We start from the raw sequence: 13,732 nt of genomic DNA on the forward strand, positions 1-13,732 counted from the left end.
AGATTATCCTATTTTTTATAAAATAAGGGACAGGCTGATTATTGTTCACCTCCCCTTTACCCTCAATACCTAACTCAATCTTATTTTATAAATGTACTTGTGAAGTTTATGTTCAAACATTTTCTTTAATAATTAGTTCTACAAATGTTGGTTAATTTAGCAGAATCATATTTCACATAGCATAAATTCTTTTACTTATCTGGGTAGCAGGAAACATTTATATAGACAGAATTAAAGCCAACATAATAAATATTTTAAGATACTTTTGAGAGCAGAAATTAGTATATTATGTTAACTCCTGAAGCAATATATTTAATATAGATAGCTTCCCCCCTCCTTAATATTTAAAAACAAATGAGATATTTAACATAGATCTTCAAAAATCTTTTATACACACTTTCCATCATATTAAAATCCAAGAAGAAGAAAAAAGGAAATTTGGGGAGAATACAATCTAATCCTAAAATAGTCATTCTCTAACTGTGCTCTTTTTACAGGCATAAATCACAACACAACTAAGTTTATGGATTCCAGTAAAACTACCAAAGTGAACCCAATTGTGGTTCATAACAAGGTCTTTGTGAACTAAAAAAAACACACCATAAGAAACACATAAGTGTATGTCCCATTAACAATCCATATGTTTCAACTAGTAAGTAGAAATTTGATTATAGTGTGTAAAAACCCATGACAATGGATGAGAACAATTGCATAACTATGATAGGTAGTTAAAGACAAAACTCCTCCAGAACATTTTAAACTAAGTCAATGTGACAACCAAACACACATGTTCATCCCTTGGCTAATTTAGCTGTAATTTAAAATCTGTCACAGATTAAGTCCTCTAACCTGCCACCCCATGTATTGGGGATATCTCCTCCCCAATCTTTAAGCCAACTCCCATATCAATGTTTAGAAAACAGTTTGGGGAAAATATCTACTAAATATAAAACCTCTAAATTACACATAAATTGTTTCTATGTCACAGATTGAATAAAACAGATCAAGAAATTAATATGTAATGATTTTTTAAAATAAGTGGAGTTTTTTTGTTGTTGTTAGACTCAAGACACCTACAGACTTGCTGCTTTGTTGTTGAAGTTAGATCCTAAAGGCCAACATTCAGTCACATTCCTAAAAAATAGTGATGGAAACATTTAACTTACTTATATCTGGGCAAAATGAGATAAAACTAAGTGTAACTGCTAAGTTTAAAATAACTCTCTAGTAGCTGTCTGAGATTTGTCTACATGAGAACAGTCAAACACACACACACACACACACACACACCACACACACACACACACACACACACACACACACACACACACACAACAAAAAACCACCAAACACCAAACTTTAGAGACTCTCTGCAGAACAATAGCCTGTCAACTTTACATGACTTAAGGCCAAAATGCACAGAATCCGAGCCACTATCCTCCCTGTCAAGCCAAGCTAAGAAGACTGACTGAAAGGCTCACATTTAATATTACATGTGATCTTTGCCAGCTGCAGCAGGTCCAACCCTCAAACACTAATTCAAAAAGCCAGACAGAGTCAAACGCCAGTTGTGACAAATAGGCCGTACTTTTATTCCTTCCATTTGTATGACATAGCACCAAATTCAAACGAAGAACAGTTTGTATTCCTTCTACCCCCTCTACAAATATAAACAGCTTACACAACAAAAGAACATTATAACACGCCTATCACTTCTTCCATCCCATTCCACAGCTGTTTCCTCTCCTTTCCTTGAGGAAAGTGCGACTGTGAAGTTCTTTTTTTTTAAGTGACTCGATAATAAGGAAGGGCTTTTAAGGAATAAAGAATATTCAAGAATAGAGAATAAGTGTGCTTAATCAAGACCAGGAGGCATAGGGCTAGAAGCCATTTCCCTTTCTAGCAACCTTATACATCCCGAATTCAAGAAAGGCCTGGAATTTCTGGTAGAAAAAGAAGTACAAACATTAGATGCTTTTTGGGCTTAACCTTCTCAGGTTACACTTCTGGCAATGACAGCTGAGTTTCTAATGTAAGGTCAATTAAAGAATCCCCTGAATAATGCAAGATTTCTAACCTCCTAAAATGTTTTGTCCCTCAATTCTTAGCAACAGAGAAATTGATTCTCCTTGACTATAGACAGAGAGTAGATTAGGAATAAAACATTTCATTACCTCAGTCATAAATCAAAACATTTTTAGTGATGAGAAGGAGCATTTAATCTAGTCTCAACATTTTAGATATAAAAACAAAGTTGAAACAGTTAAATGACTAATTCAATGTCACAGAGTAGGCTTAATGGAACCCCAAAACAAAGCCAGTTTATGCTGAGCCCCAACCCAATACAATGAGGTGAAAATATCGTGCTCATTTTCCCCTCCTAGTCTAGCTCCTTAATCATGACACAAAATCTCTAAATAACACTCTCCTCCAACAGCATTTCTATTAGGATGTTATCCTATACTCAATGAGATAAAAAGGAAACTCCCTACCACATAAAACTGAATTTACTAGAATCTTGGTTGACTTAATTACAATTTGGCATAGAACAGGCAGTAACTTTATTTTACAAGTTTTCCCCCCACCTCAATTTCCTAATTCTTCCTTGTTCATAAGAACTAAAATTTCCACATCATAGTCTTTCCTCTATCCAAATGGAGCAACCAACACCACCACCAAAAAGGAGGAGAAAAAGCAATAAAACAAGAGGTAGGAGACATTCAATCTAACAAGTGATTGTTTTCATTTCTTAATTCAGGTATTTCATTTCATCCATTTTAGCAGCTAAGAAGTGTACATAATACCCTTCCGTGATATCATGATACTGGCACAAATAAAACAACTTCACACTCTAAAACAAAAAGCTAGCTTCACAAAGCAAAGACCATGAAAAAAAGACTGACCAAAACACAAGAGCAACAAAGAGAGTGAGGAGCCCTCTCCAGGCTACCACCCACCACTCATTATCTCTGAACAGTCCCAACCTTCATTGGAAACCCACATTGAGATGTATTCAAAGTTAGAGAATTGGAGAGTTCATTTCATCTTAAACTAAGAAATGACTTGTGATCCAAGTAAATGTAAAACTCCAAGAATGTAGTAGCAACTAGAAATAACCACAAATAAAATTAAAGACATATACATACTGACTAGATTTATAGTTAATTAAAACTAACCATCCCCTTCTGGGGTCACACTACAGTCCTTTAAACTCAGTTATTTGTGAGTACTCCTCCTAGAAAAGCTTTTCTTCTTTGGAGTCCATTACCCAATATTATCCTACATTATCTACATCTCTGTCCAGGCCTTAATTTCCATATCATACTCCTCTTTTGTTTTCTACTCCCTGGATTTCCTAAGATTCTGCCCCAAGACCATTTTCCCTTTAATTATTCCCTTACCAATCTCCTTATTAATAACTCCCAAATATGTGCCTCTCATCCTCATCTTTTTTTTTTTCATGAGTTACAGGCTCACATTTCCTATAATATTCTAAACCTTTTGCACCCAGATACTCAAATGAATACCTCAAACTCAACATGTCAAAATCGTCTCTAAATCCATCTTCCCTGACCTCCATGGCATTAACATTCCCCTAGTCACTCCTAGGTGACCTAGAAATTCAGTTGCAATTGGCTCTTCCTTCCTTTCCCCTGAATATTACATCCAATCCAATACTATAGTTAATTGAATCATAACACAATCCCATTCACTTCTTTCCCTTTCCACTGCTACCTTAATTTCTCTCTCATTTTCACTCTCATGGTCATAACGAAAACAGCTTTCTACCTGTTTTGCTCATCTGTCACTCTAATCTGGTGGTATCAAGCAAGATAGATTGGTTATCCCTAAGCTGCAACCCCAATCATATCACTACTCTTCCTCATTTGATGGGATTTCATTTGATGGGATATATATATAAATTCCTTAGCCAGGCATGTCTTAAAAACCAAGCTGAAGTATCCTTTTGAGTAGCCAAAGTGAATCAAAATGCTAAAGCAGAAGGCCTAAAGGCTTAAATTTCCTACTCTATTTGGGACATCTCAATAGTGCTTCTAAAACTTTAATGTGCATACAAGTCACCTGGAGGGCTTGTTAAAACACAGGTCTCTGGGCAAGCTCTCAAAGATTCTGACTCAGTGGGTCTGGAATGGGGAGAATATGCATTACTAATAAGTAAATGCTGTCAGTGCTGCTTTTGCTTTGAGTAGCTCTGATATAGATTATACTACATCTTAATATGTATGTAGCAGTTATGCACATTTTTCTCCCTATCCCAATGCGTTTTCTGTCACCTATTCATTGCCCTAAGGCCCCATGTGCTTAAGAAATGGCACCAGGCCCAGATTTTAAAAACCTTCTCAGTGATTGGTTTAAGCATAAAACATAATATGGATGATTCTAGCCAGTGAGCCAATGAGTAAAGTTTGCCAAAAGACTTTGGAGAAAAGCATTCCTCACTGAGAAAAATAAACACATGAGAAGAAATAGTGCCTTTTCTATCCCTGGACATAAGAAGTATGTGTCCATCTCTCACCTTGAATTTCTGCTGCCATTTAGTGACCTTTAAGGAAGCTGACCCAAGAATAAGATAGATATGCATAAGAGAGCAGAAGGAAGGAAAGACATGCAATCTTTGTACTGAATTAACCAACCCTGGAATATTCCACTTCAAGCTTCATGTGATACAAGTACCTCATTTTTTAGGCCAACTGAGTTGGTATTTTTCTGCTCCATGAAATTAAAAGCATCCTAACTCTTATAAGTTTGTTCCAAACATACATCTCAAGTGTCATTCAACACTTAGAGAAGGGTAGGCAGAAACAAGGAAAAAAATTACAAATTCATAGCCTAGTGTTAATTCTAAAATCATGAGAATCATCCCAATCTCCAGGAAACCTGATCCCTTAGCCCCCAGAGGCTCAAACTCTGACTTTAGCTTCTGCTATTTTGAGAGTGGCATTCCTAGTGTTCTAGGTGGTAACTTCTGAACATTTAAAGAGGCCTTCCTTTATACACAACTCTTATGTGAAGGTTTTAATTGCTCCTCCATCTGCACTATATCAAACACCCCCAAAACTTTCTTTGCTTCGGTGTCTGTCTGCAATATTCAAGGGAACAAGCCATATTATGTTATTCAAACTTTTTTCTCCAACACCTACCTTAGCACCTGGCACACAATACAAGCACTTGATAATGTTTAAATAAATTGGAGTTCAAGACTTAAATTCTTATATTAGTGGCTTGGGTAGCCACTAATATATCATTTGTCAGAGTTCACTTTAAATATAATCTTTTAGAAATGTTCTAAACTAAGCAAAGTTGGCCATTACATGCTCACATGGTAAGTCCTTGTACTACTCCTTTATAACATCACTAGAAGCCCAGTGCACAAAATTCATGTACTGGGGGGCGGGGGGTCCCCTCAGCCCAGCCTGCGCCTTCTAGCAGTTGGGGAGCCCTGGGGGATGTCCCACTGCCACGGAGGTGGGAGAGGCTCCCACCACCGCCACTATGCTTGCCAGCCTTGAGCCTGGTTTTTGGCTGAGTGGCGCTCCCCCTATGAGAGCACACTGACCACCAGGGGGAAGCTCCTGCGTTGAGCATCTGCCCCTTGGTGGTCAGTGCATGTCATAGCGACCAGTCATTCCACTGTTCTGTCAATTTGCATATTAACCTTTTATTATATAGGATACTTTAAACCAGAGCTTGAGACACAATAAACACTCAAGTAATGCTTATTAAATAAATGAGGAAGAGCCTATTATGATGGCTATGTACTGGATACAGACAGAAGGTAGAGCCCAGTCTCATGAAGGTAGTGCCTGATAAAGCCAAACAGTCATTTCAGATCATGGGGAAAGGAAGGCTAAGAAAACCATGGACTATATCCTGAGTACTTAAAGTCCCTAAGTATTCTCAAGCAGAGGCTGATTTATTAGTCAAGTATCAGAAACCTGGTCAAAGAAATTCCTAAATGGTAAGCAATCTAGATAAAGTGACCTCTAAATTTCTTTTCAATTTTTATTATCCTATATAAATGCTAGGTAACTCTAGAGATTAAACAAAATTGGGCAATTATATTTAGGTTTAGCCTGAATTAGGAAAAATGCTTAATAAATGTGTGTGGTTTTTTTTATAACAAAACGAGGTACCAGGCTTTTGAGAACCGTTCCAATACTCCAGCACTGAATATGCAGAGCCACTTGCTAATTGAGATTTTTACTAATCATGCATTGCTTACTTTAAAAAAAATTTAACTATGAAAATGTATAGCTAAACTGGATTTCTTGTTAATAATTAAGAATAGCCTTGCTCTTATACAGCAAAGTAGCTCTTAAAATCTAAAAAACAAAAACAGAAAATATCACTTCTAAAAAACAACATTCTGAAGAGATGTTGTCAACTAGTTAACACTTTGCATTAAATTTAATAAATGTTAAGAAAGAAGGCATGCCAAGAAGCTTATTACACTCATTTGCTGAGAGTTGGGAAAAGTGTTACAACATAAAATCACTATCAAGGACCAAAAACTTATTTGGCAGGCCTGCCCTGTAATTTTACATATGTGCACTTAAACTTTTAATCTCCAAAAGGCTTTAAGGTCAGTGAGTGAGTCTAATTCCCTTATCTTGAAGATGGAATGGTTTGGGGGTTAAAGGGATGAGGTGGGGGGTGTGGGTGCTCTTGCCTAATGACACAGTGGCAGTGCTCCACTGGAATCCAAACCCTGCTGCTGCCTGGTGCCCTACTCTCCAACCTGGAGGAAGGTCTCCCCTTTCTTGGTTACAGTGCATTTACATGGTTTACCAACTCCAGGTGGAATGAAAATTGACAAAATCCAACTATGTCTATTACGTGAGTTATTACGTAAGGTTAAAACTACCTATCAGAATAAGCATTCCCTTATGCTCTTCAACTTTTTCTTCTATATAGTTTATTTTCTGGGCAATGAAAAATCAAAGCTTTTATTTATTCTATAAATATTTTATTATCAAGGCCAAGCATTTTACCAATGGCATAAATCGACCCAACACAGTGCATAGACTTATGTTATTCTGTTTTCCCACACTCTGAAAGTTTTAAAATTCTAGGCAGGGTTGTAACATAAAGGAAACATCACAGCAGCCTTTGCCAGTACAGCAACCAGAGAAAAACACAAACGCCAATCACCTTGTCTGCAGGTCTCCATAGTCAAGGAGCAAGTGGTGCTATTAAAGGAAGGCTCCGCTACAATAGTATTTCTTACAATTTAGTAACTAATAATTAAAAGGTGGATTAAACATAATATGACTATTTCATGTACATGAATAAAATGAATAGTATTTTTAAGCTACACATGAACTCACAGAGAAACTGGGAACTCTCTTGATTTATATTAAAAAAATTAACAAATATCTAGAAATGTTTTGGAAAATGAAACTTTGTTGTTTATGTAAGTTAACTAAGACAACACAGCCAGTTTCTCTGTGGTTCTCAAAAACAATCCTTAATTATCAAAATGGTTTGGGGACACAATCAATTTCATTTGGCAATGACTGAGAAAAATAAACAATGGGTCTGTTGGCAGAGGCAGAATTTGAGCCCTAGACAATTACTGTGCAACAAACTAAAGGAGATGCCTGCATCACCAACTGAAAGCACTGGGAAACAGCTTTCAAATGAAGTATTATCCCTTCTTACACATAAGCCCAATTAAAAAAAAAGTTTAATTTTCTTTCAGTAGCTTAGCAAGCCAACTTTCAAAGAATTTAATAAGTTATTAACAAAAAGATGCATGGCTGGTAGTAGAATTTTAGAGGTCTAACACATATGGTTTCAACTAATAGTCATTGTACCTGAACAATCCATTAAATTACCCAAGATGTCCACAATTCAAAGACTACTATACCAACTTTAAATATATTTTAGAAAACAAAACAAAACTGTAGGCTATGTCAAAAGGACACCAGCCTTTAGAAAAACTCCAGCTTCTACAGAGATCCTATACAATCAAAAATTTCCTCATTCATTAAATCCCAAACCCTCAGAGGATTTCCCCCACAATTTTATTCTAATATTGCTGGAATTTTCTCCACTGGCATAAATACTAGATATCAAAAGGAATAGCATTATGGGAAACACAGTCAACTCTTAATTATTCATTTTTACAGATAATCCAGAATTGATTTGACTTTCAAATATTTGTTTATGTAACTTTTCAATAATGGATATATCTGACTTTCTGGGAATTCCTGAACTTCCACAAAAAGTAATAAATACAACTTGGTGGAAACTGAAAAATTATAGTAATTATTCTTTTACCTAGAACATTTACTTTATTAGGCCAACTAATGTTCCTCACATAAAATTAAGTATCCTATTATTTTATTTTATTTTTAAATTTTGTTTTATTGCTTAAAGTATTACAAAGAGTATTACATATGTCTTTTTTATTCCTCCTTGACCTTCTCCCGGCCTCCCCTACCCCCCAATGTCTTGCGTAAATTGGTTATGCTTATATGCATGCATACTAGTACTTCGGTTGATCTCTCACCCACACACCCCAACCCCCGCCCCCAATCCTCCCTGGCCTTCCCACTGTAGTTTGATAGTCTGTTCGATGCTGTATGTATTTTTGTTCATCAGTTTATAATGGTCTTTATTATCCATAAATGAGTGAGAACATGTGGTATTTTTCTTTCATTGACTATTCAAGTATCCTATTATTTTAATTAAAGTTACTAAAATTATCTATGAGGAAAAAAATAACACATAGAGAATGTGTATGAATCCATATTATAAGAAAACACCCACTGTCCAAAATTTAACATCTTAGAGTATTTCCTCTTAAAATTATTTTTCAATTTATCTTCAGAATATTAAAATGGCACTACTGAGAAGTGTACCAGCTAGTATTTCTTATTTCTCTAATGTTCCTTGTCAATTTCTTTTTTTTTTTCCTCAATTGGCTTTCACAAACAAAAATCATCCATCCTACTAGAAAAAGACCCTGTTACCAACAACAATGGTATTAAGAGATTACATATTGGAAAACAAAGTTTTCATCAGTTCAACTCTGAGTTTCTTTTAACTTTTCACTTATAATTGTGACTCTGAATTTAATTAAATCCCTCCCTTTTTAGCAATATAATGAATCCTAAGCCACATCTTTAAAAAATGAGTAGTGTGCCATGGTCATTGCCTTGCCACCTCTAGTCCTGCCTCAAATCCATGCCACAAACCCCCTGTGCTAAAAGCATCCAAGTCCTCTAAATAATCAGCAACAGGCTAAATTTGGTCTTAGGATTTGAGAAGAACCTGGACAAGGTCTGACCTCCACAACCTGGCCCAGAATGTTTCTCATACCTGTATTCATCTGAGACCCCTCTAGTTATAATTAGCTCAGCTGATCCTCCCTGGCAAGCTGCCATCTACCGAACAAGCATCACCAAAATAGCCATAAAGAGAGAATTCCAACAAATGGGAAAGTGCAGGCCTCAAATATTTTTTAACAGAGATAGTCAAATGGCTTCCCCTGAAATATAAGAAAGTACCTCAATTTAAGAGCATTAAGAGACATGTTTACTAGTATATAATTTAGATAGATAATGGTCTGTTAAAAACAGTTTTGTTTAAAAAGTTCCTCTAATATTATAGTATAAGCACATAACATGGCCTTAGCTGGCTAGATGACAATAGTCCCTGCACCATTTATAAGAATCAAATCATGTGGGGAGATAACCCTATATAGCAATCAGAACTTTTTAAAAAGCAAAATCTCAAATGGTATGGAGTGACAAGCCTGTCATAAAGTCACAGCTGCTGATTACCCCTAGTACCTCCAACAGTGATAAGAAGACCCTTCTCACTCAGCCAGTACTTACATATTTTTAGAATAATTGGGGGCCCTGAAACAACCTCTCAAGGGGAGAAAACTACCAAATTAAGAAATAATATCACAGGCAGGCAGAAGGTGACCTGAGGGTAAAATATACCAAATTAGGGTATTATGCCCTAGAATCAGTAAAGAAGAGTCTTCCTATGAAAAGAAATCTTAAACGCTTGAGGAACACAGGCTTGGGAGATGCCCAAAGAAAGTTGAACCTCCGTTTGGTCAAGGCATATATGCTGAGAAATCTCCTATTGACATTAAGTAGTTTTATTAGATGAACATTTTTACCTCATAACTTACGGTTAACACATTTGAGAATGGAGATGCCCAGCTTTCCTATAAAAGCACATTGATTTGGGGGGAAGAGATTCAAGCCAAGTACAGCAGCCCCAATTTCCAGGAAATTCAAAAACATGTGTACACAACACATCGTCTGAATTTCAAGTTCCCTCCATAAGGAATACACAAGAAATCCCAATACAGTACACTATACTTTGTAATCACTCAAAAATTTTTTGTTGACTGGACTAAAACAAAAACTGTCACTAAGTATGTATTTACATATCTGTTAAGTTTCTCCCTTATACCCCACAATTTATTTTTTTGTTGTTAAACATCAACTCCCACGTGCTGGGGGCCTGAACAACAAACCTGGAAGAGGAAAATAAAGACTTGTCATATCTGCCTTGTTTCTATTTATTTCTGTTAAGATATGTGATTATCCTCACGGTGCCAATACTATCTGAAAGGCCACTGACACTTTAAGAAAGAAAAGTAAAAATTACTAGACATCTAGTATGTGACTAGTAAATTCACATAATTCATCTCATTTCAGCTTCTCAATAATCCTGTGGAATAGGCAGTAATACCCAATGTTTATATAAGTACAAACTGAGGTTCAGAAAAGTTGTGTCTAAGGTCACCTCTTAGCAACAGAGTTCAAACCTAAGTCCATACCCTTTTAGCCTTCTCAACATTTATGTAATTTTGAGAGGTGTTATTAAAAACACACACACACACACACACACACCTACAACCAAAAATGTAGGCTAACCTATGAAAAAGTACATGGAAAGTGCTGAGTTTCTCATTTATCATCCATCACAAATTCTTTTAGAGCATCAACCACTTCAGGATACTATATTTCCCCCAGGGGTATGATACTATCTTTGCCCAAAGGGAACAGACAGTCTAGTTTGGAGAAACAAGCCATTAGATAAGTTTTTTAATGAAAGAGGCAAAAGATACTGGAAAGGACAAGAGTTTTAGATTCATCTACCCACATATGAATTTCAGTGCTTACTACCTATGAATTGACAAGATACCTCCTCAACTGTAAAGGTCATGATAAAAACCTGCTACTTCAAAGGACTTGCAAAGCTTAAATGAGACAACATATGCAAACAGTTAGGGGCCTAATAGTCGTTCAATCTTTCCCCTATCAGTGGCGTGCCCTAAGTATCAATGAGTGGAAATATCAATAAGTGCTAAACAAAGATAAAAAAATTTGATATATTACAAAACATTTCAAAAACAAAAATCCCACTCCTTAGCAACAGAGTTGAAAACTGATCTGTGAAGTCAGCCAAGTCATTAGCTAATTAGGTTTATCATTTTTAAGAGCATCAGAGTTAATTAAACATAAAGGATTTACACTTGAAGTACAAAATTTAAACAATGATAAACAGGAGCACAAACATGTTAATTTGGGGGGAATGTCACCTCTGTGCAAAACTGCCAATTTAAAAGGAAAACTACCACTTAAAACAAGTGTATCACAACTAAACGCAATGGAACAGTAGTCTAATTTAATTAGTAGTAAGGTACCCATGATAATTTCTTAGTGTTGACAAATGTACCACTTTCCTACAAATTTAAAAATATCCCAACATAAAAAGTAGATGACAAGGGAAAAGGAATGACAACATTCACAGAAACTCTTAAGTACTGGATTGCCACTTGATTTAGAACTTCCTGAAGACAGCCACTAACAGTAAAGGCTGTGAAATCAGTCAAGGCGCACCACCTTTGCAAGCTTTTGTAAAGCACAACTACAAGGAACAGCTGGAGTTTAACTAATATTCCTAGTTTTTAAAGAGAATCGACGTGCACTTTTGCCTAGCAAATTCTTGCAAAATACCGGTTCTCTGGTAATTTTTGTTATTGCTGTTACAAAACAAGCAAATTTCTAACAGTTACTTCTGCCTTGCTACTTCTTGACTCAGACATTTATTCCATAAACACATACGAAGCATCTCTCACCACATATAAAGGTATAACACGACTTTGAAAGTCTAATGATAAGTGGCATTTCTGAGCTTAGTTCTAAAGGCAGGCATGTTTCCCTTGCTCCCATCAGGCAGGCCATCAAATTCTCTTACTTTTTTATACAAAACTCAAAGAAGAGTTAATAAAGTGTTGTAAAAGTTACTCGGGCATTTTTATTCCCTGGGTCAAATGGGGGCCATTACTGACAATTTCTTTTAAGTACATCTGCATTTATTAAGAGTCACATTAAGTGATTGTGAACTTCACTAGCTATGTGCTCAACAAGATGGCTGAAGCTTTCATACTTTGGGGTCTGCAAAAAAAAAAAAAAAAGGGTTTACTTGCATACCAGAAGGCGAATTCCATGCCATAAACTGGTGACAGAGGTTTAAGACAGCACCAATTCCGAAGTGTACAAAGTACACACACATACACGCAGTGTTACCGCTTGAATCAGTTGAGTAATTCTCTAACCCCTTTTTAATACACATGTAGAATTCAGAGGGCAATTTTCAGATTTCAAAGAATCCTTAATAATCTCTGCAGATTTTTAAAGACGGTAAAAAAAAAAAAAATAAACACAGCAATGCAGCAAAGTCATTTCTCTTGCTGAAATGACCTCCAGCTTCTATGAGCTACTCCAGGTTTCGCAATGAAGAGAATCTGAGACTCCATCCAAGTACACAAACGGAGTCCCAGCTGGGTCCGACCTCCCCCACCAGTCCTGGCAAGACCCACCTGCCTCCCCTCAGCCCGCCCCGTTCCCCATTTTTGTCCGTGCGCACACACAATCACCTTAACTTCGACCAAGAAAAGATTAGCCAGCAGCCAGAATCCTATTTTATCATCATTCCCAGCCACTATCTCGAGGAAACAGAGTGCTACTAACCCGATTTCAGGTGGTCAGAACCAAACCCAGCCGAGCAGAGGGGTATATAAATTATAGACGTCTCTGAAACGCCAGCCCAGCAGCTCAAGCGTCAAATTAACGAAAAGGTTTTCGCAAATAGTCTCTCCAATGAGCATTTCCACTCCCAAACTGCCCCCCAACCCCCCACTAGTGCCGGGACCCGCAGTCCGCTCAAGCAACCCAGGGGGACAGGAAGCAGCGTGTCTTACCTTGTACAAATCTCGACATTGTGGGGGTTTATTGAAATACTCTGGCTTATATACTAGTCTATCTGTTGGTTTCTAGAGGAGTCACTCTTCTCAGGTAGTGATTTCCTCCCCTGCTCTACTAACCGACGTGTTCTTTCTCCTCTTCCTATGTTTGGCCACTTAAGGGAATATTTGTTCAAAGCGATTAAAACTGCCTCAAAAAAAAGAAAGAAAAGAAAAGAAAAGAAAGGAAAAAGGAAAACCTCCTCCACTTCCAAAGGCAGAAACTTGGGGCGACTGAGTCGGCTGGTAACTCCTGACACAAATGAGGGCCGCCTGGAGACTCCCAGAAAAGGTAAAATCACACGAACTTAAATTTCATCAATGAAAGAGGCGGATCTACCGCGGCTCTTTCACCGCCCCCGGGTCCCCACGCCCTCCGGGGCCGGGCGACAACGGGCGCTGGCGGGCCGCACCCCCGCTCTCCTCCCC

At 37.1% G+C, this 13,732-nt stretch overlaps 1 protein-coding gene across 2 annotated transcripts in view; it reads right to left on the minus strand.

Moving 5' to 3' along the window:
• Positions 1 to 13,732, minus strand: part of UGP2 (UDP-glucose pyrophosphorylase 2) — a 46,714-nt gene that overhangs the window by 32,384 nt on the left and 598 nt on the right. Inside the window, exon 1 of one of the 2 annotated variants that reach the window (XM_006778544.2) lies at positions 13,262 to 13,726. The exons of the other annotated variant lie outside the window; for it this stretch is intronic. Coding sequence (XP_006778607.1) covers positions 13,262 to 13,280 — 19 coding nt within the window. The 5' untranslated portion in view covers positions 13,281 to 13,726. Of the gene's footprint in view, positions 1 to 13,261; positions 13,727 to 13,732 lie in introns of those variants that run through there. 2 annotated transcript variants of the gene reach the window in all.

This window comes from Myotis davidii, unplaced genomic scaffold (genome assembly GCF_000327345.1).
Source record: "Myotis davidii unplaced genomic scaffold, ASM32734v1 scaffold6, whole genome shotgun sequence".
In the NCBI taxonomy this organism is placed as follows: Eukaryota; Metazoa; Chordata; class Mammalia; order Chiroptera; family Vespertilionidae; genus Myotis; species Myotis davidii.